Genomic DNA, 18,217 nt, shown 5'->3' on the forward strand with positions numbered 1-18,217 from the left:
TAAATCATGAAATGCTTAGATTTTCATGTCATGTTTCGTGGAATCATTACAACTTTCATTTCTGAAGGCAGATACAGATTTCCAACTACCCAAGTGGAATGAGCAGATTAGTTACAGATACAGCATTTTACTCAGACCCATTTTTGGCTGGCCAAACCATTGCACGATCTACGACCACGGTCATACCAACCATACTGGTCCTAACAGATATCTATAATCATGACATTACTTAGCCACGGATGACCCCTACAGATATTCGTGATACCACTATCGTCAGAGGGTACGCCGTCATCCACCTGAAACGATTCTCTTACGTCTTTCTAGACCAAATAAGGGAAGGAAAAACAGATACCCCGAAGGGCAAGGGGAACCGATATCTTTCAGAAATAAAAAGTCTAACAAGACACTTGATATAATATGCATGTCAATACAAATATACTTCAGACCAATCATACTTCATTCCACATTTCTCTTTTCTTTTTTTCATACTCTTTATTTTTACCGATTACATATTATATTTATTACATGCAATTCATCAAGTGTCTGCAATTTACATAGCATGCTTGAAAATAAGAACAATTCGACTTATCTGAACTATGAACACAAATGCATACAAAACATGCAAAATCACAATCATCATATTTAATAATATCAGTTTATCTAAAAATACTTCTTAAGACGTCGAAAGAAATACTAGATTTCTTACCGAAACCTTGATACTTTCTTCTTCACCGTTCTCTTTTCTTTCCATCCTCTCACCAGACTACTATATCTCTCTCTCTCTTTAAATCTTAAAAAATGGAAGAATAGAAGTATGAGGAGGAATGAAAGGGAAATGGTCAACTTATAAAATTTTAGAACCATCGGATTCGTGCGAAGTGGCGAAATCCAGTGAAGAGAGAGGATAAAAAGATGTTCAGCATGAAAAATGAGGGAGGAGGGTCTCCTCCACCGGTAGCGGCAGTGCGCCGCTCGAGGGGACAGTGGGGTTAGCGGGCTACAGGCTAGCCTGCAGATCACAGGCCTCCTGCACGAGTGCAGGGGCTAGCCTATCCGTGCGCAGGGCATTGCGAACGCAGGCTGCAGGCGCGCAGGGCCTATCCGCACAGGCCTGCTGCGCGGACGGTGCACGCACAGTGTGCAACACTTGTCTGCGCACGAGGTGACGTGTGTAGGACCTATCCCCGTGCTGTGCACGCGGATAGGACATGCGTGCTTGCATGCAGATGGAACATATGCGTTGTGTGCACGTCCCGCGACAACTGTGCACGCGCGAATAGTGCCCAGCATCTGCACGGGCAGTTCTTCTTTCCTGCAGGATTTCTTCCTGTTTCTCCGTTTTTCTGATTTCTATCAATTTTTTAAAATTAATTTAAAAAAGTTAAATGCAAAAAATTAAATAATAAAACTAAAATTGAATAAAAAGAAAATAATTAAAAATCAACCAAATTTTTACGAATTATGATAAATATCATGTGGAGAAAATTAAATAAGTTCAATGCGACCAAAAACTCGAATAAATAGAGTTTTTCAAATCAATTAAGTACAACAATGGGCGGGATGTTACACCCTCACACCTTTAAAAAATTTGATTCCCAAATTTGTCTCGAACAAGTTCGGGTACTTTTCCCTTATCTCGTTCTGCAACTCTCACGTGGCTTCTTTCGGGGTATGATACTGCCATCGTACCTTCACAATGAGAATTGCCTTGTTATGCAAAACCTTATCGGTCCACCCAAGAATCTCCACGGGAACACCTCCTCATAAGTCATGTCGGCTTATACTTGTACCTCATTACAAGGAATAATATGAGAAGGATCAGGGTGGTACCTCTTAAGCATCGAGACGTGAAAGATGTCATGTAGACCCGTAAATTCTCGAGATAAAGTGAGACAGTATGCCACGGGTCCAATGAGCTTGATGATCTGAAAAGATCCCACATAATGAGGGCTCAACTTCCCTCTCTTCCCGAACCGCGTCTTTCCCTTATAGGGAAAAACCTTGAAGAAGACCTAATCTCCCATGGCAAACTCCAAGGGTCTCCTACGATTGTTAGCGTAACTCTTCTGATAGCTCTGGGTAATGGCCAAGTTCTTGCGAATGATTGCGACCTTCTCAATCGTCTCCTAAATAAAATCAGGTCCTAAATGACACTAATTTTTGACTTTACTCCAACAAGTAGGAGAACGACAAGGCCTTCCATATAGTGCTTCATATAGGGTCATGCCTATGCTAGAACGATAATTGTTATTGTAAGTAAATTCACAAAGGAGATGAAACTCATACCAGTTATCACCGAAATCGAGGGCGCAAGCATGCATTATGTCTTCCAATGTCTGTATCGTACGTTCTGACTAACTATCCGTTTGGGGATGATAAGCGGTACTAAAATACAACCCAAACCCCAGGGCTTCCTAAAAGTTATCCTAGAAGTGGGAGGTAAATCGGGGATCACAGTTAAACACAATAGATGAGGGAATACCATGAAATTAGACAATCTCATCAACATATAGGTGGGCTAACTTGCTGGTGGAGTCAGTGGTTTTGATGGGCAAAAAATAGGCAGTCTTGGTCAGTTTGTCCACGATGACCCAGATAGCATTTCGACTAGAACAGTTTCTGGGTAATCCTGTAATAAAATCTATAGTTACATGCTCTCATTTCCATTTAGGAATTGGAAGAACTTGTAACAAGCCACTAGGTCTCTGATGTTCCATCTTTATCCGCTAATAAGTGAGGCATTGGGAGATGTAGTCAACTATCTTCATTCCTAGCAACTAATATTGTCGTTTCAATTCCTAGTTTATTTTGGTACTTCCTAGATGGATGAATAGTTTAGAAGCGTGGGCGATCTTGAGAACATCCGCTCTTACAGCAACAAGGATCCAAATTCAATTCCGGAATCAAAACAGTCCACCATCTAAAATCCTGAAATCAGGGGATTCGTCAGCAGTGAACTTACCTAGATTCTTGGTGAGTTCTGGGTTCGTGGATTGAGCTTCCCAGATTTTTATAAAGAGATCCGGCAAGGGTCAGATCTGGGTAAGATAGGTGCCTTTGTCATAATAGCTAAGGCAGAGAGACTGTATGACGTCCATCAATTTCCAACTAGAGGTCATGGTTTAAGCCACAGCAGACTCCTTTCGGCTTAGTGCATTAGTGACCACATTTTTTCTCTCGGGGTGATAGATAATCTTGCAGTCATAGTTCTTCAGGAGATCCATCCAGTGTCTCTGTCTCATGTTTAACTCCTTCTGTGAAAAGATGTACTTTAAACTCTTATGATTAGTATAAATCTCAAAGGTTTGGCTATACAAGTAATGATGTCATATCTTCAGGATAAAGATAATGGTCGTAAGTTCCAGGTCGTGGGTAGGGTAGTTCTGCTCATGAGGTTTCAATTGTCGAGACCCATAGGCAACTACTCTACCATGATGCATCAAGACACACCCCCAAGCCAATATGAGATGCATCGCAGTAGACCTGAAATCTTCCCGTATTGTCGGGAAGGATTAACACAGGAGCAGAGGTGAGACGATGCTTCAATTCCATGAAAATTTTACTACACTCATAATTCCAAATGGAAGGTACCCTTTTTCGGGTAAGTCGAGTCAATAGAGTGGCAATCTTAGTAAATCCATCAGTGAACCATCAGTAGTAACCTGGCAAGTCAAGGAAACTACGTACCTTGACCATGTTGGTGGGTGGATTCCAGCTGACTACCGTTTTCACCTTAGATAGGTCTACAAAAACTCCTTCACGTGAGATTACATGTCCGAGAAAGGAAACTTGGGCCAACTAGAAAGAGCATTTGCTCAATTTAGGTTGCAGTTGGTTCGAAGAGTCTCCAACACTTTAGTCAAGTACACTGCATGTTCTTCAAGCTCTTTGAATACACTAGGATGTCATCAATAAAAACGATGACGTATTAATATAGTGCGTGCCGGAAAACTCTGTTCATTAAGTCCATAAAGGCTGTTGGGGCATTGGTTATTTCAAATGCAATTACCCTGAACTCGTATAAACCGTACCTACATCAAAAGACGGTCTTCGGAATATCTTTTTTTTTACTCTCAACTGGTGGTATTTCGTCATGAGATTGATCTTAGAGAAGGTCCTGGCTTCTTGTAATTGATCGTAGAGGTCATCGATCCGAGGTAAGGAGTACTTACTTTTAACAGTCACTTGATTGAGTTCTTGGTAGTCCACGCAGAGTCTAAGAGAACCATCATTTTTCTTCATGAACAACACCGAAGCGCTTCAAGGAGAATGTTTAGTGCTAATAAACTTCTGGGTAATCAGGTCAGAAAGCTGATGTTCCAGCTCTGTTAGCTCAGCATGACTCATACGATAAGCAGCCTTCGAGATTGGTTGGGTTTCGGGCAGTAACTCAATTAAGAACTCTACTTCTCGCGGGGGAGGTAGACCAGGAAGTTCGATAGGAAAGACATCTGTAAAGTTGTAAACAATTAGTATGATACACACAGCAGGATTAACACTTATATTCCTGTTCATTCATTGGTTAAGAAAATAACAAAAATTTTAATCATTTTTCAGAGAATGTAAAGTTATAATTTTATTTTCACAATCGATTATAACTTTATATTCTTTCAACCAGTCCATTCCTAATATCACATCAAATCCTACAAAATCTAACAGTATCAAGTTTACACATACCTCTATTCTTGAACCTTTTATCCTACAATCTTTACGTACACAATAAGTCTCTAGCAGTCCCTTACAGGGAGTTTCTATCGTTAATGTTTCTACCAAATATTATAGTCTAAAATCAAGATTACAAGCAAATGTACGAGAAATAAAAGAGTGAGTTGCACCTGTATCGATCAAAGTCTTGGCAGACGTGTCATGAATAGAAAGTATACCCTAGATAAGGACAGTAGTAGGAAGGTTATCGGGTTCATCAAAATAGTACACGCAACCTTGTGCTATAGGCCAGGACCTTCGTGTCGACATCTATGATCGGGTCGCGATGCTGAGACCCAACTCGTATGCGAAGGTGCTTGAACATGCTCAATTGGCCAAAGATCTCATATCGGCCAAATACCAATGCATTGCCCGACAGCTTAGAAGGAGATTACTTTACTCAATAAGTAGCCACCCTGATAAACAAACTAAAGTTGCCCTCCCCCCTGCTTTGCCTCCACCTACAGTTCAACCTGCTCGATCTAACCAACCTTGTTAGTATTGTGGTCGCTCGCATGGTGACCTGCCCTGTCGGCATATCAATAACGCATGTTATCAGTGCAGAAGTACCCAACACCTTATAAAGGACTGCCCCTAGCGACCAAAGGATGCACTTTTCGACTCTCGGGGATGACCATTAGAGGGGCAAACCTAGACAATTGAACAAAACGGGCTGCATACTAGGCAACCATTAGACTCCTTTGGTGGAGGTCTTAAAATTCCTCATCTTTCTTTTCCGGACATAGGCAGGAAGAAGTTATTAAAGAATGCATTCATGAAAACTTCCCAGGTGGTAGAGGTAGGTAGGACTTCCTTTTTAAGTTGCCACCAGTGTTCTACTTCGTTGTTTAGCATGAAGGTTGCAAGGGGTACTTTCTGTTCCTCGGTCAGGTCTAGGATAGAGAAGAGCTTATCTATCTGTAGGATTCAGGTTTCGGCTACTAAAGGATCAGGGCCACCTTCAAAGTATGGGGGGTTAAGTTTGTTAAACTCCACTATGTTGTAGGAAATAGATCTTTCGGTGTTTCAGAATTCAGGGGCAGGAGGTGGAAAGGGGTTGACTTGATTTTGTCATGCGGCTGCAGTTAGTCCTTGGATAGCTTAGAAGAATTTGGAAAATTTAGCCCTAATTGGGTGATTCGGGACTTTAGGTCGCTCAGTACACTCTACAGATGGTCCTCCTAGCGTCATTCCTAGAAAAGAAAGGAAGACACGAGTTGGTGGTCTAATTTTGAAAAGATGACTTATTTTTCTTAGATACTCTAAGGGTTTTTTCTACCTAAGGCCTTAGTGTAAGGGATTTGATCCGCAACTATTCTGCTCTATTACCATCTATGACATCCCAGATGCTAATTAAGGTAAATGGGTATTAGACACAGATTTAGAATAACAAATACATAGTAAAATTAATGCAGCGGGAAAAACTTATTATAAATCTTTTACAAATATGTATATATGAGTTCAAGTTACATACATATAATTGAGACCTGAAATGACTACAAAATACAAAAGAAACAAAAAATAAAAAAAGACCACTTCTTTCACTATGCTATTGAACTCATCAGAGTGCGAGAACAATCATGCACTCAAATTTTATGGATCCATGGGATCCTCATAGACTTCCAAGAGTAGGTTAGCCTGCGTTTCCTCATTTTCTTCATCATGTAAGAAGAATGGAAATAGTGAGTTTTATATACTCAGTAAGGAAAGCAGTATTAAATTAACATAGTAAGATTTTAAAGGTGAATTATTTTAACTTACAGCATACATTTTGGCCTCATCGTAAATCGATCTTACATTATAAAAATAATTTATTTATTATGAAAACAGTACATTAATATGAAATAATTAAACATACATCATGCTAGATAATAGAAAAAATTAAATAAATCATGAAATGATCAGATTTTCGTGTCATGTTTTGCAAAATCGTTACAACTTCCATCCTTAAAGGCAGATACAGATTTTCGACTACCCAAGTGGAAAGACCATATCAGATACAGATACAACAATTTACTCAGGCCCATTTTCGGCTAGCCAAACCATGACATGATTTATAATCACGACTGTACCAACCATAGTGGCCCTAATAGATATCTATAGTCACGACATTACTTAGCAACGGGTGACCCCTACAAATATTCGCGTTACATAAGGTACGCTGTCATCCAATAAGAGCAGTTCTCTTACGTCTTTCTAGACTAGATAGGGGAGGAGGAAACAGATACCCCGAAGGGTAAGGGAAACAAATACCCATTAGAGATAAAAAGTCTAACGAGATACCTCATGCAATATGCATGTCAATACGGATATACTTTGGACCAATCATACTTTATTCCACACTTCTCTTTTCTTTTTCTTCCTATACTATTTATTTTTACCGATTACATATTATATTTATTACATGCAATTCATCAAGTGTCTGAAATTCATATAGCATGCTTGAAAAAAATAACAATTCGACTTATCTAAACTATGAACACAAAGACATACAAAACAGGCATAATCACAATCATCATGTTTAATAATTTTAGTTTATCTAAAAAAAATCCTTAAAACGTCAAAAGAAGTATTAAATTTCTTACCAAAATCTTGATGTTTTCTCTTTCGTTGTTCTCCTTTCTTTCCCTCATTCTCTCACTAGACTACTATCTCTCTCGCTCTCTTTCTAAATCTTGAAAAATGGAAGAATGGAAGTGTGTTGAGCAACGAAAGGGGAATGGTAAATTTATAGAATTTTAGAACCGTTGAATTTGCACCAAGTGGCGAAATATGGTGAAGAGAGAGGAGAAAAAGATACTCAACACGAAAAACGAGGGAGGAGGATCTCCTTCACTGGTAATGGCGCACTGCCCGAGGCGGCAGTGCCCCAGACGGCACGCTGCAGGCTAACCTACAGGCATACAGGCCTCTTGTCGTGCGCGCAGGGGCTAGCCTGCACGCGCACAGGGCCTAGGCGTGCAACGCTGCTGCAAGCGCAGGCTTACTGCGGGTACCAGGCGCGCAGGGCCTATCCACGCTAGGCGCCGCGCGCGCAGGGCCTATCCGCTCTAAATGCCATGTACGTAGGGCCTATCCACACAGGCCTACTACACAGACGACGTGCTTGAGGTGACGCGCACAGGACCTATGCCCACATTGTGCGTGCGGAGGGGACATGCACATTGTGAGAACGTCTCGTGCGTGCGTGCATGTGGATGGGACGTGCGCATTGTGCGCACGTCCCGCAACTACTATGCGTGCTTGCACGCGCGCATAATGCCTAGCATCAGCATGGGCAGTTCTGCTTTCCAGCGGGATTTTCCCCACGGGATTTCTTCCCATTTCATCGTTTTTTCGAATTCTATCAATTTTCTAAATTTAATTTAAATAAGTTAAATGTAAAAAATTAAATAATAAAATTAAAATTATAAAAACAAAATAATTAAAAATCAGCCAAATTTTTACGAATTATGATAAATATCATGCGGAGAAAATTAAATAAGTTTAATGTGGCCAAAGACCCGAATAAATAGGATTTTTCTAATCAATTAAGCACAACAATGAGCGGGGTGTCACACCTATGGAGTTGAATATCAAGAAACCTTTACATCTGTCGCAAAAATGAATACAATCAGAACATTATTCTCCTGTGCTGCTAATATTATTACACCAGTTTGATGTAAAAAATATCTTCCTTCATGGGAATTTAGAGGAAGAGGTATACATAAAACTTCTACCTGGATTCGAAGATGAAAGAATACAAAAGAAGGTTTGTAAATTAAAAAAAGTCTTGCATGGATTAAAACAGTTTTCAATAGCATGGTTTGAAAGGTTCAGAAGAGTTATGATCTCTTTCAGATATCAGCAAAGCAACGCTGATCATACTCTGTTCATCAAACATTGTGAGAGTAGGATCACTTTTCTCATTGTTTATGTAAATGATATTGTACTGACTGAAAATGATACAAATAAGATGGTTGAACTAAAGGAACTTCTTTCTCAAGAATTTGAAATTAAAAATATAGTAAAATTGCAGTACTTTTTGGGAATTAAGGTTGTCAGATCTAATAAAGAAATCTTTATTTCTCAAAGAAATTATATTCTACACTTATTAGAAGAGACTAAAATGATGGCTTGCAAATCAGGATAATCTCCTATTGAAAGTAATCACAAATTACAAGCTGTTAATAGTACATCAGTTGACATGCAAAAATATCAGAGATTGGTTGAAAAACTCATTTATCTCTCATGTACCAGACCATATATAGTTTATGCAGTTAGTCTGTACTGGTAAGTCAGTACATGCATGATCCTCGCGAGATTCATTTTCATGTTATTTTTCGAATATTACGGTATCTAAAATTTGCATTAGGAAAATGTTTACTCTTCTCCACAAATAGCCACTTTAAAATAGAAGCATTTACAGATTCTGATTGAGCTGGATCTCCATATGATAGAAGGTCAACTACTGGTTACTGCACACTCATTGATAGCAACTTGATTTCATGAAAAAATAAAAAAATAGAGTCTAGTTACCCGTTCTAGTGCTGAAGCAGAATATAAAGCAATGTCTCAAGGGGTATGTGAATTATTATAGTTGCAGAAGCTGATGAATGAATTAGAACTATTTAAAAAAGGAAGCTTATCATTGTTTTGTGACAATAAAGTAGTCATTAGTATTGTTCCAGTTCAACATTACCGGACGAAACATATTGAGATTAACTTTCACTTCATAAAAGAGAAAGTGGTTAACGGCTCTTTATGATATATCATGTATTTTCTAATAATCATATGACAGATATCTTTATTAAAAGACTTTACAACAAAACTCTTTAGAACTTGATATGCAAGTTGGACATATGTAATATTTTTGTACCAATTTGAGAGAGAGTGTTGACATGAATATTTTGTTGTCTAACTAATTGTGATAATTTTTTTTTATATAACTCTTAGTAATAATTTTTTATAATTATTTAGAATTGTTATTGTAAAAAAAAAAGTATTTATAAATAAAAATTCTTACATATTTATAAGTTATTTGTAATATAAAAAATATAGTGAAAACAAAGTAAATATTTTTTTAAAAAAATTTCTACAGGTTCAAATCAAAACGAATGTCCTTTTGAAGATAAATTAAAGGCCAACTTAGGAGACTAAATTAGTGCAGTAAGTAATCTCATATCACTTTGTTTTAAGCCACTGGAGGGTATTACATATTAGATATTGTTTTAGTTTAACCTTCTCTATATTTAAGTTCTGAGAGATTAAACTAAAGATTTTTTTTTTATTGACTACCAGAGGTTGAGACCACACTAACTTGGCCGCCAAATTGGTGGTGTGCAGCTTCACATTAAGAGAGAACTTGTAGAACAAAGTAAAGGCTTTTTAAGGAGCATGAAAGCATAATGAGGGGTCCAAGAAAGAATAAGTGTCGTTTCGAATTTAATTAAAGGCCACATTAAAAGACTGAAGTAGCCTGGTGGGTAATGAGCATATAGCTTTGTTATATTTTTGAGTTAGTGACATGAGAATGTTCTCTGATCTAAACCAATTGAAGAAAGAACCCACCCAATCAGAATTTGCATCCAAGAAGTCCAACCATTACAGCAAAGTAATGCGTCAAATCAATAGTGACAAATGACTCCAGCAAGAGTTACAATTATTTGCAAAACTAAGATAGCAACCTGCTGTTTTGGTCTCCAAGATAGTCAGGGAGGCTTTGTACCAGCTTTTCAAGGATGGGGTCAAAAAGCTCTGTGGTTGAAACTACTCCATTTTTCATCCTGCTAATCAGAAAAGGTTTCTCCTATCCTCGTGAAGGACTTTGGCATTGCAGGTTAGAACTTGAAGTTGGGGGTTGGATTAATATAAGTGGATACACTTGAATACCTTCGCCAAGCAAGTTTTCTACAGGTAATATACACAGCACAGGAAACTATTTCTCAAAACAATTTGTCATGGAAGGTTTAACAAGCATCCAAGCTACTAGAACAAGAAAATACAAACTCATGTTTAGAAGTATAGCATTTTATTGATATGTGAATCAACAAGGCATTATTTGTCTGTAAACTAATGAAGCAAAGAACGCTATCCGCACAATTAAAAATTAATGTAGGTTTTGCTCTGTGCAGACAGAAAACAGTTATTTTTACAAGCAAATACATTTCTGCTTGAAACTTATGTCTATTCCTCTAAAATTGCCCGAGACAAAGTAGCCAATATACGGAGAACAGTGGAGAAAACTAACGAGTACATATTCAAGAATTGATCCCATATCCATTTATCCAATATGCATCAGACAAACAATTCAAGAGGATTCAGATTTCAGAAAGATAACTTGGAACGAAAAGGGCCATTCATACTAAACGAGTAAGTGGGCGTTTACATAGACTGATCAAACTGTAGGTTTGCGCACAAACTCAGTGCCAGGAAATTCAGAGGATGGGAAAACCTGAAGTCCAGTAACCAAAGCATCAGGGGGACCACGACGACATCTCTGTTCCATCTCCTGGACAGCATCAGGGTTCCCGGAGAAGAGAGCTTCCACAGAACCATCCCTCCTGTTCCTTACCCAACCCTTGAGGCCCAACTCGGAGGCATTCTCAATTGTCCAGTTTCTGTAGAATACACCCTGGACCCACCCTTTAATCACAACCCTCACCTGCACCATCAAAGCAAAACCCCATCACTCAGACATGGCCAGTAGCTAGAAAGAGAATATTCAAAGCCTAATTTCCACACCAAAAAAATAAAAACCTTTGTTCCCGCGATTTTTTATTCTAAGAAGGAGATAGCAATCACACCTGACTGCACAAATCAAAACGGGGTCGATACTAAATCTACGAACACATGAAACCTAGAACTCCGTTTCATCACACATGTACAATTAACATAGATATGACTATGCCCAAAACCCTAATTTTTTACAATCAACATCCATCATCTTCCATGTGATTTGTGAATCTAAAGAGACCCATTGCTTGCCCTAAAATAAAAGGTGAACGTAACAACCGAATTCCATTACAGTAACGCACCCATTAATCACGATAAATCGAAGTCAACAAAAAAGGTTATATGGAAGACATGTGACATTGATTAGGTAGTCATTTTCACCATTTAGTCACCAGGCTAAAATCCTAATAAAACTGAAGAAGCCTTAATTAAAGACCAAAATCGCAAAATATACAACATTGATAACACAGCATGGGAGAAGCAGAAGAGAGAGATACATAGATGAGGTAAGAAAGTACCGTTTTGTCCGAAGACGAGTGATGGGAATCCGGTGCAGGTTGAGGAGTAGTCATGGAGGCAGGAGGAGAAGAAAGAGAATATGGAGGAGGACGGAACAAAGAAGGAAAAGGACGATGAGGATGACGAAGTGGAGTTCCAATCGGAAAATGATGATGAAGAGAAGTAGAGTGGTAGTAAAGGAGAATAGGGAGCCTACAAGGACAAATAGTATAGCTTCTATTGGTCCATGATTGGCGCAGAATCTTACTCTCTAAAGACTTGAGAAATCTGGTTGTTGCAGGCGATTGTTGGATGATGATGAGTGATGATACCATATTCAAACAGGTTATAGATGAAGAAATGGAATTAGATTCTATCTGGATAAGCAGAGAATCCACAGAAATCCCATCCGCTACTTATTATTATTTTTCTTACAAAACGAGGACTGCTATTGATTTTTGAAAAAGGTAATCATTATATTAAAAATAAATAAAGAAAAATAATATCTGTTTAATTATCCCCATATATTAATTAAGAGAATGAGTTCGATTAAACACAAACATCAGTGAATCCATAACACCATATCAATTTAGTTGTTGATTGCTAACATATAGTACACAAAACAGGGAGTAAAGTAATGGATAGATAGAAACATAGAGTAGTCATTGAGGAGAAAAGAAATCGAGAATAAGGTAAATAAGATCAGAACAGAGAGCGAGGAGGAGGATGAGAAAGAAGAAAACAAAGGCAACACGAAATAATAAGACAAAGAGAATAAGAGCAACGGTAGTCTGGAAGAAGAAGAAGATGATTGAGTCTGAGATTAACATCCTGAATTCGAATCAATCCGTCGCCATTATTGCTCCGAGTTTCCTTTCTTGATCATCTTATGAACGAAAATTTGGAAAAATAAAGAAAAAGAAAGAGTTCGGGAGGTTTCTGAAAAATCCTGGGGTTTTGGTAAATATGTGAAACTGTTTTGCTTCTCTTCATTCTGGAATCTTCTCCCTTCTTCCATCCTCAAACATAAATTATTTATTCAAAAAGCCTTACATAATTTTGTCTTCAAAAACTTATAAAATTATTATATTTAATATTTTCGTACAACTATAAAAATTTGGATTTTCACTTTCACAATTGAAATTTTTTTAAGTTAAGACTTTGTACTTTGTTTTTATAATTTACTACCATGTACTTTAGATCTTATATAAATCAATTAATTTCAATGCTCACATAGACACTAAAAAAAAGAAAAAAAAAATTAATTAAATAATTCAAAATAAAAATAAATTGAAAAAAAAAAAAGTAAAAAGGTTTTAGATTGTAGAGAATAAATTCCCTTTAAAAAGAAATATGCTATATATTCCAATTTTTTCTTCACATTCGTTTCTAAAAATCACAATAAAATTAATAACATTGAAGGAGTGATATGCAAAGAAACAATTATCCATAAAAGTTACTCATAAATTGGCTCACACCAAAAGTAAAGTCAAGAAGCTCTATAGTTTTAGACTATGAATTGTAGTTATAAGAGAGATCAGAAAGTGTATAAAAGTTTTGAGAGAAATCAGAAAGTACTTGAAGAGCATAATGTTTCTTATCAGAAAATTGGCATTCTATTTTCAAAAGATTAGTGAAGGAAGTGTTCAAAATCCCAAGGCAAATTTAATATTAGAATAACTTTATCACTTTTTATACCATAAAAGTAATTTTCTTATCTATATACATTCAACTTACTAGAAGGACTAGAGGAAAGAGGGTTTGAATTGTAATATAAGGCTTTAATATATATATTTAGATTTTTTTGATCAAGTTTGTTTAAGGATATAAATGATTTGAAATATGACGAATTAAGTGATTAAATGTACTTGTTTAGTAATAAAATTGTTTAAAAATTTTGTAATGATGGTTTTTCGATAATATACAATAATATTTTATGTTTTTACAGGTTGAAATGTAATGTCCAGGTTTAGAATTTGGTCCGGAATCAATTTTGGCATTTATAAAAAAAAATAAAAAATTATTTTTAAATTAAATTAATTTATTTTTATTAAATTATTTGAGAAAAAATAGGTTAGAGATATAATCGAAAGTAATTTTGGGAAAAAAAGAGTGAAAATTTTGAGTTCAATTGGTATTTTTGAAAGAAAATTTAGAAACGGATGGTTAAAATGTAAAAATAGAAAATATACAGCAACCCTGACGAACCAGAGACATGTCAAAACAAGCTGACGTCGACCCCACGCGGGCGATCCGCGTGCCCAATGATCTGACTGCCCAAGTTCGATCTCATGCACGTAAACGGCTCAGATACATTCCCTCCTTAGGCGCGATCGGACGGATGAGATTAATCGCAATGGACGACTTAGATTCGCCCATGCAATCGGTTTAAATAGGTAAAGATCGGATGACTCTCCTCGTTCCATGTCGAGGTGAATGGACGACCTAGATTGACGCAAAATGAGTATATAAACATCGCGTCGTAGGAGAACCCTAACCCTAGCCGCCCTACCTTCGTCGGAGAAGGAGACCGACCTCGGCCGCCGCCGCACCAGAGCCACCGCCAACCGCAAAAAAAGGTAAAATTCTCCCATACCCGCTTGGAATTCGATTGCAAGTCTCCCCATGGCCATATCAAAGCAAAAGGGACGGCAGGTGAGCCGAAAATCGCAGGCAAAATCCGGCGGAGCCGTTGCGGCCAAAACCCAAAACCCCCTCTGATGAACCCCTTTCTGTTTTCTGTTTCACGTGATTTTTCGACAATTGTGTTCATCATCCTTTTCTATGCAGGTTAGCCGAAGAAAGAACCCATCCGCGAGAGAGAACCGGTGGAGTCGCCGCACCTGGAGATCCTCCTACTGTTATGGTAGGCTTTTTGTGATTTCTAACCAACTAAGGCCTGTTAACATGTTTTTTCACAGAAATACGTGTAAATCGGTCAAAACTGGTTAAAACAAGCCAAAATCGGACTGGTCAAATTATTAGTTATGATAAATTAAATCACTTGCTTAAATATTGTTTAAATTGATCAGTGAATATGACATGAGATGTTGGTATGCTTTGGTGGCTGTTTAGAGAATCTAAATAAAGAAAAGCTTACTGGACATCCTAAAAAATGGTAGACGGACCCGGTACGTAGAGAACCCTTCGTGGACATTATCTTAGTCGGACGGGCTAAAAAGTCCCATACTGTAAGAATTTTAGGGATTTATTTCACTCTCATACCAGACGGGGTATCGAGGCGATGGTGTTTTTGGCACTCATTACTGGACGGGGTATAGGGACAGCTGGGTTAATTGTCAATTTTGGATACTAAGTCCACGAGTAAAAGGATATCCCTATGGACCCCTAGGGGTCCCAGGGAGTAGGTCAAAAAAGGGAGAATTCTGATCCTATGAATAAAATTAAAATGTCATTTAGTTATTTGTTTTCATAAGTTGATTTTGGAAAAACTGTAACGGCAAGTATCGAATAAAAAGTTTTAAAGTTATAGTATTTACTTAAAGTAAGTGCTTTATTAGTTATTTTCTGATTTTTACCAACCTTCGATTTTTCGTATATGTGATTAGTGTGATATTCTTACTGGGGTAGTGTAAGTCACCATTTCGTTAACTATTTTAGATTAACAACACTAAGATCCAAATCTTGATCAACAAGAGGGTTGTGAGTAGTTCACCTCTCAAGCTCTCTTCAAGTGTTAGTGAAGGTTGTTCTAGAATGCTTATTTATTCGTTTTTTCTTTAATTACCATTTATCTTTTAGAAGAGACATTCTCATACTCCTATTGAAAAATCCAAATTATTATGTAAGGAGTGTAAACTCTAACTCAATTAATTCTGTTAATCGTAAGAACAAAAAAAACACTTATATTGACAATAAAAAATTAAATAATTAAAAATAAAAATAAATCTAAAATAAAAATGAGAAAAGTAAAGAATAAATTCTCTTGGGAGAAGAAATATGTTATATCTTCTAATTTCTTCTTCTCCATCATCTCTAAAAATCAAAATAAAACCAATACCATTGAATTAGTAATAAACCAAGGAAGCAACTACTCATAAAGGTTATCCATAAATCGACTCACGCAACAAAAGAAGTTAAGAAGCCCTATTATCTTGGATTATAAATTGTGGCTTTGAGAGAAATCACGAGTACATAAAGATCACAACTTTTTATCAGGAAGTTGTCGTTCCATTTCCAAAGGCTATTGAGGGAAATCATTTAAGATTTTAAGACAAATATGAGGTTTTAAAGCAGCTTTATCACCCTTTTGCAGGAGGTCCTGAGGCTTATCTTCTAAGGCTATTTGAGAATATCAAATTTTGCTTTATCTATACCAAGAGAGTAATTGTCATACTTAAGGATATTCAACTTGCTAGGAGAACTAGAGGAAAGAGGCTTAGATTTTCTTATTCAAGTTTTTTAAGGATGTAAATGATTTGAAAGATGATGAATTAAGCGATCAAGTATATTTATTTAGTAATTAATAGACAATGATATATTCATGTGCTTATGGATTGAAGAGTTCGGTTTTCTTTAGAAAATTGAAAAAAAAAATTCCTATTTCTTCTCATTCTTTATTCTTTTTTTTTTCACTATTAACATAGTTAACTAATTTGTTTTACGTTTATAATAAGAGGTAGTGGATTACAAAAATGTAAACTACAATATCTTAATTTAAAAATTATAACAAATAGAAATTAATTTTAAGAACAATAATTAATTTATTTTATTTAAACAATACATATGATATCCTGAAAAGAGAAAAAAATAATTGAGTATAAAATTAACATTTTAAATTCAATCTCCTGTCATTATTTATAATAGCCTGAAACCCCTGACTTATTTTTTTATATTTTGGTATGATTGATTTAAGTATGAATAAGTCTTTAGAAAAATAAATTAAGGATAAAAGGAGAAAGAAAAAATTAGAACCTAACAAAAATCCCTCGAATGAAAATTTGTCCTTAAAGGGAAATCAATTTTTCTTGATCAAGGAATTACTCTCAAGATCCAACACCACACTCTAGAAGGTGAGAAAAATATTAGGAACACAAAATTAGAAGCAAAAAGAAAAATTAAGGAGAGAGCAAAAGCACATTCTCATGTAAAAGAAGGAAAAATGATCTTTTAGGACAAACGCTTCCCAAGGTAAAAATCAATGGAATTTCAGGATGAAATTCAAGGAGACGCTAGATAATACATGAGAAAAGAAAGTTGTAAAGTGAGAAAAAATTTTGTAGAAAAAGAAAATTGGGGGAGAAATGCACAAACCCAATATTTTCCCTCGAGAAGCCTCAAAATGACATTTGAGGATAAATTTCTTCATGATGCCAAAATTAGTGGAATTTGAAGCTCAAATTCAAGGAAATACAAGTAACATGTGAGACAAGAGAAATGTACAATGAGAAAAAATTTGGTATAAGTAAAAATTAGAGAGAAAAATGGAAATCCGAGAGGGAAAATTTTTTTTCCACCAATAAACTTCTTTTGGGCTACCTTGTCTTCTTTTGGGAAAAACCTTAACCAATTGACAAAATGTCATTGGTTGGGACTTGATAACATCAAAGAGGTGAAACAGAAATCTAAGTGATAGGATCAAAGGAAGAGGTGAGGAAACAACCATGAGGTGTATAGAAAATATGCTAAAGCAAACAACTAAATGGTGGAACAACAGGAAAATGTGAGGAAGCTAGCATGAGTGTCGAGATAGCATGTTGAAGCAGGTAGTTAGGAGGCCTCACAAGGTGAAGAGCTAAAAAGACAAACATTAGGTGTTAGGTACAGGAGTTCCAGGAAGATTTCAGCTTGTCAAATGTCTAGACCTTGTATGGCTCTTTTAGGCCCTCCTCCCTTATAAATAAAGAATATGGGGAAGGGAAGAAAACATGTCAAGTGGAGAAGGCAAATGAGAAAGGGAAGAAAGAATAGGGAAACTCGAGAGGTATTAAAGAGAAGAGTAAAAGAAGAACCCGTGAGTTGTGAGAAAAAATCAAATCTTAGGGGAAATGCTAGAGAAATCTTAAGAGAAAGGAAGAAGGAACAATAGGAAAGAAAGAAGTAAGAGAGAAGGGAGAAATTAAAAGCCAAAATTATGGGAAAAAAAGGCAAAATTGCGGAGCAAGGTAATCCTTTTTCCCTTTGATCTTAGTTTAGTTTTTCATGAAATTTTGGGATAAAATTTGGGAAAATAAATGTGGTTATCTTTAAGGCAAGAAAGAAGAGACCAAAATCATTATATGACAATTAAAATTTTTAGAGAAAAAGCTTAAAAATCATCCAAAAATTCTGTCAAAATTTC

General features: G+C 36.5%; 1 protein-coding gene across 1 annotated transcript; it reads right to left on the bottom strand.

Annotated features, from left to right (window-relative positions):
• Nucleotides 1–10,919: 10,919 nt before the first annotated feature.
• On the bottom strand, nt 10,920–12,789 carry LOC110814530 (acylphosphatase family). The gene is made up of 2 exons (XM_022042009.2): nt 11,937–12,789; nt 10,920–11,347 (listed from the first exon to the last, which is right to left on the bottom strand). Exons 1-2 carry the CDS (start codon nt 12,249–12,251, stop codon nt 11,081–11,083), a joined length of 582 nt encoding a protein of 193 aa, XP_021897701.1. The 5' UTR covers nt 12,252–12,789; the 3' UTR covers nt 10,920–11,080.
• Between the last annotated feature and the right edge of the window lie 5,428 nt (nt 12,790–18,217).

The sequence above is a fragment of the Carica papaya genome, chromosome 8 (genome assembly GCF_054855325.1).
Source record: "Carica papaya isolate Zhongbai chromosome 8, ASM5485532v1, whole genome shotgun sequence".
Taxonomy (NCBI): Eukaryota; Viridiplantae; Streptophyta; class Magnoliopsida; order Brassicales; family Caricaceae; genus Carica; species Carica papaya.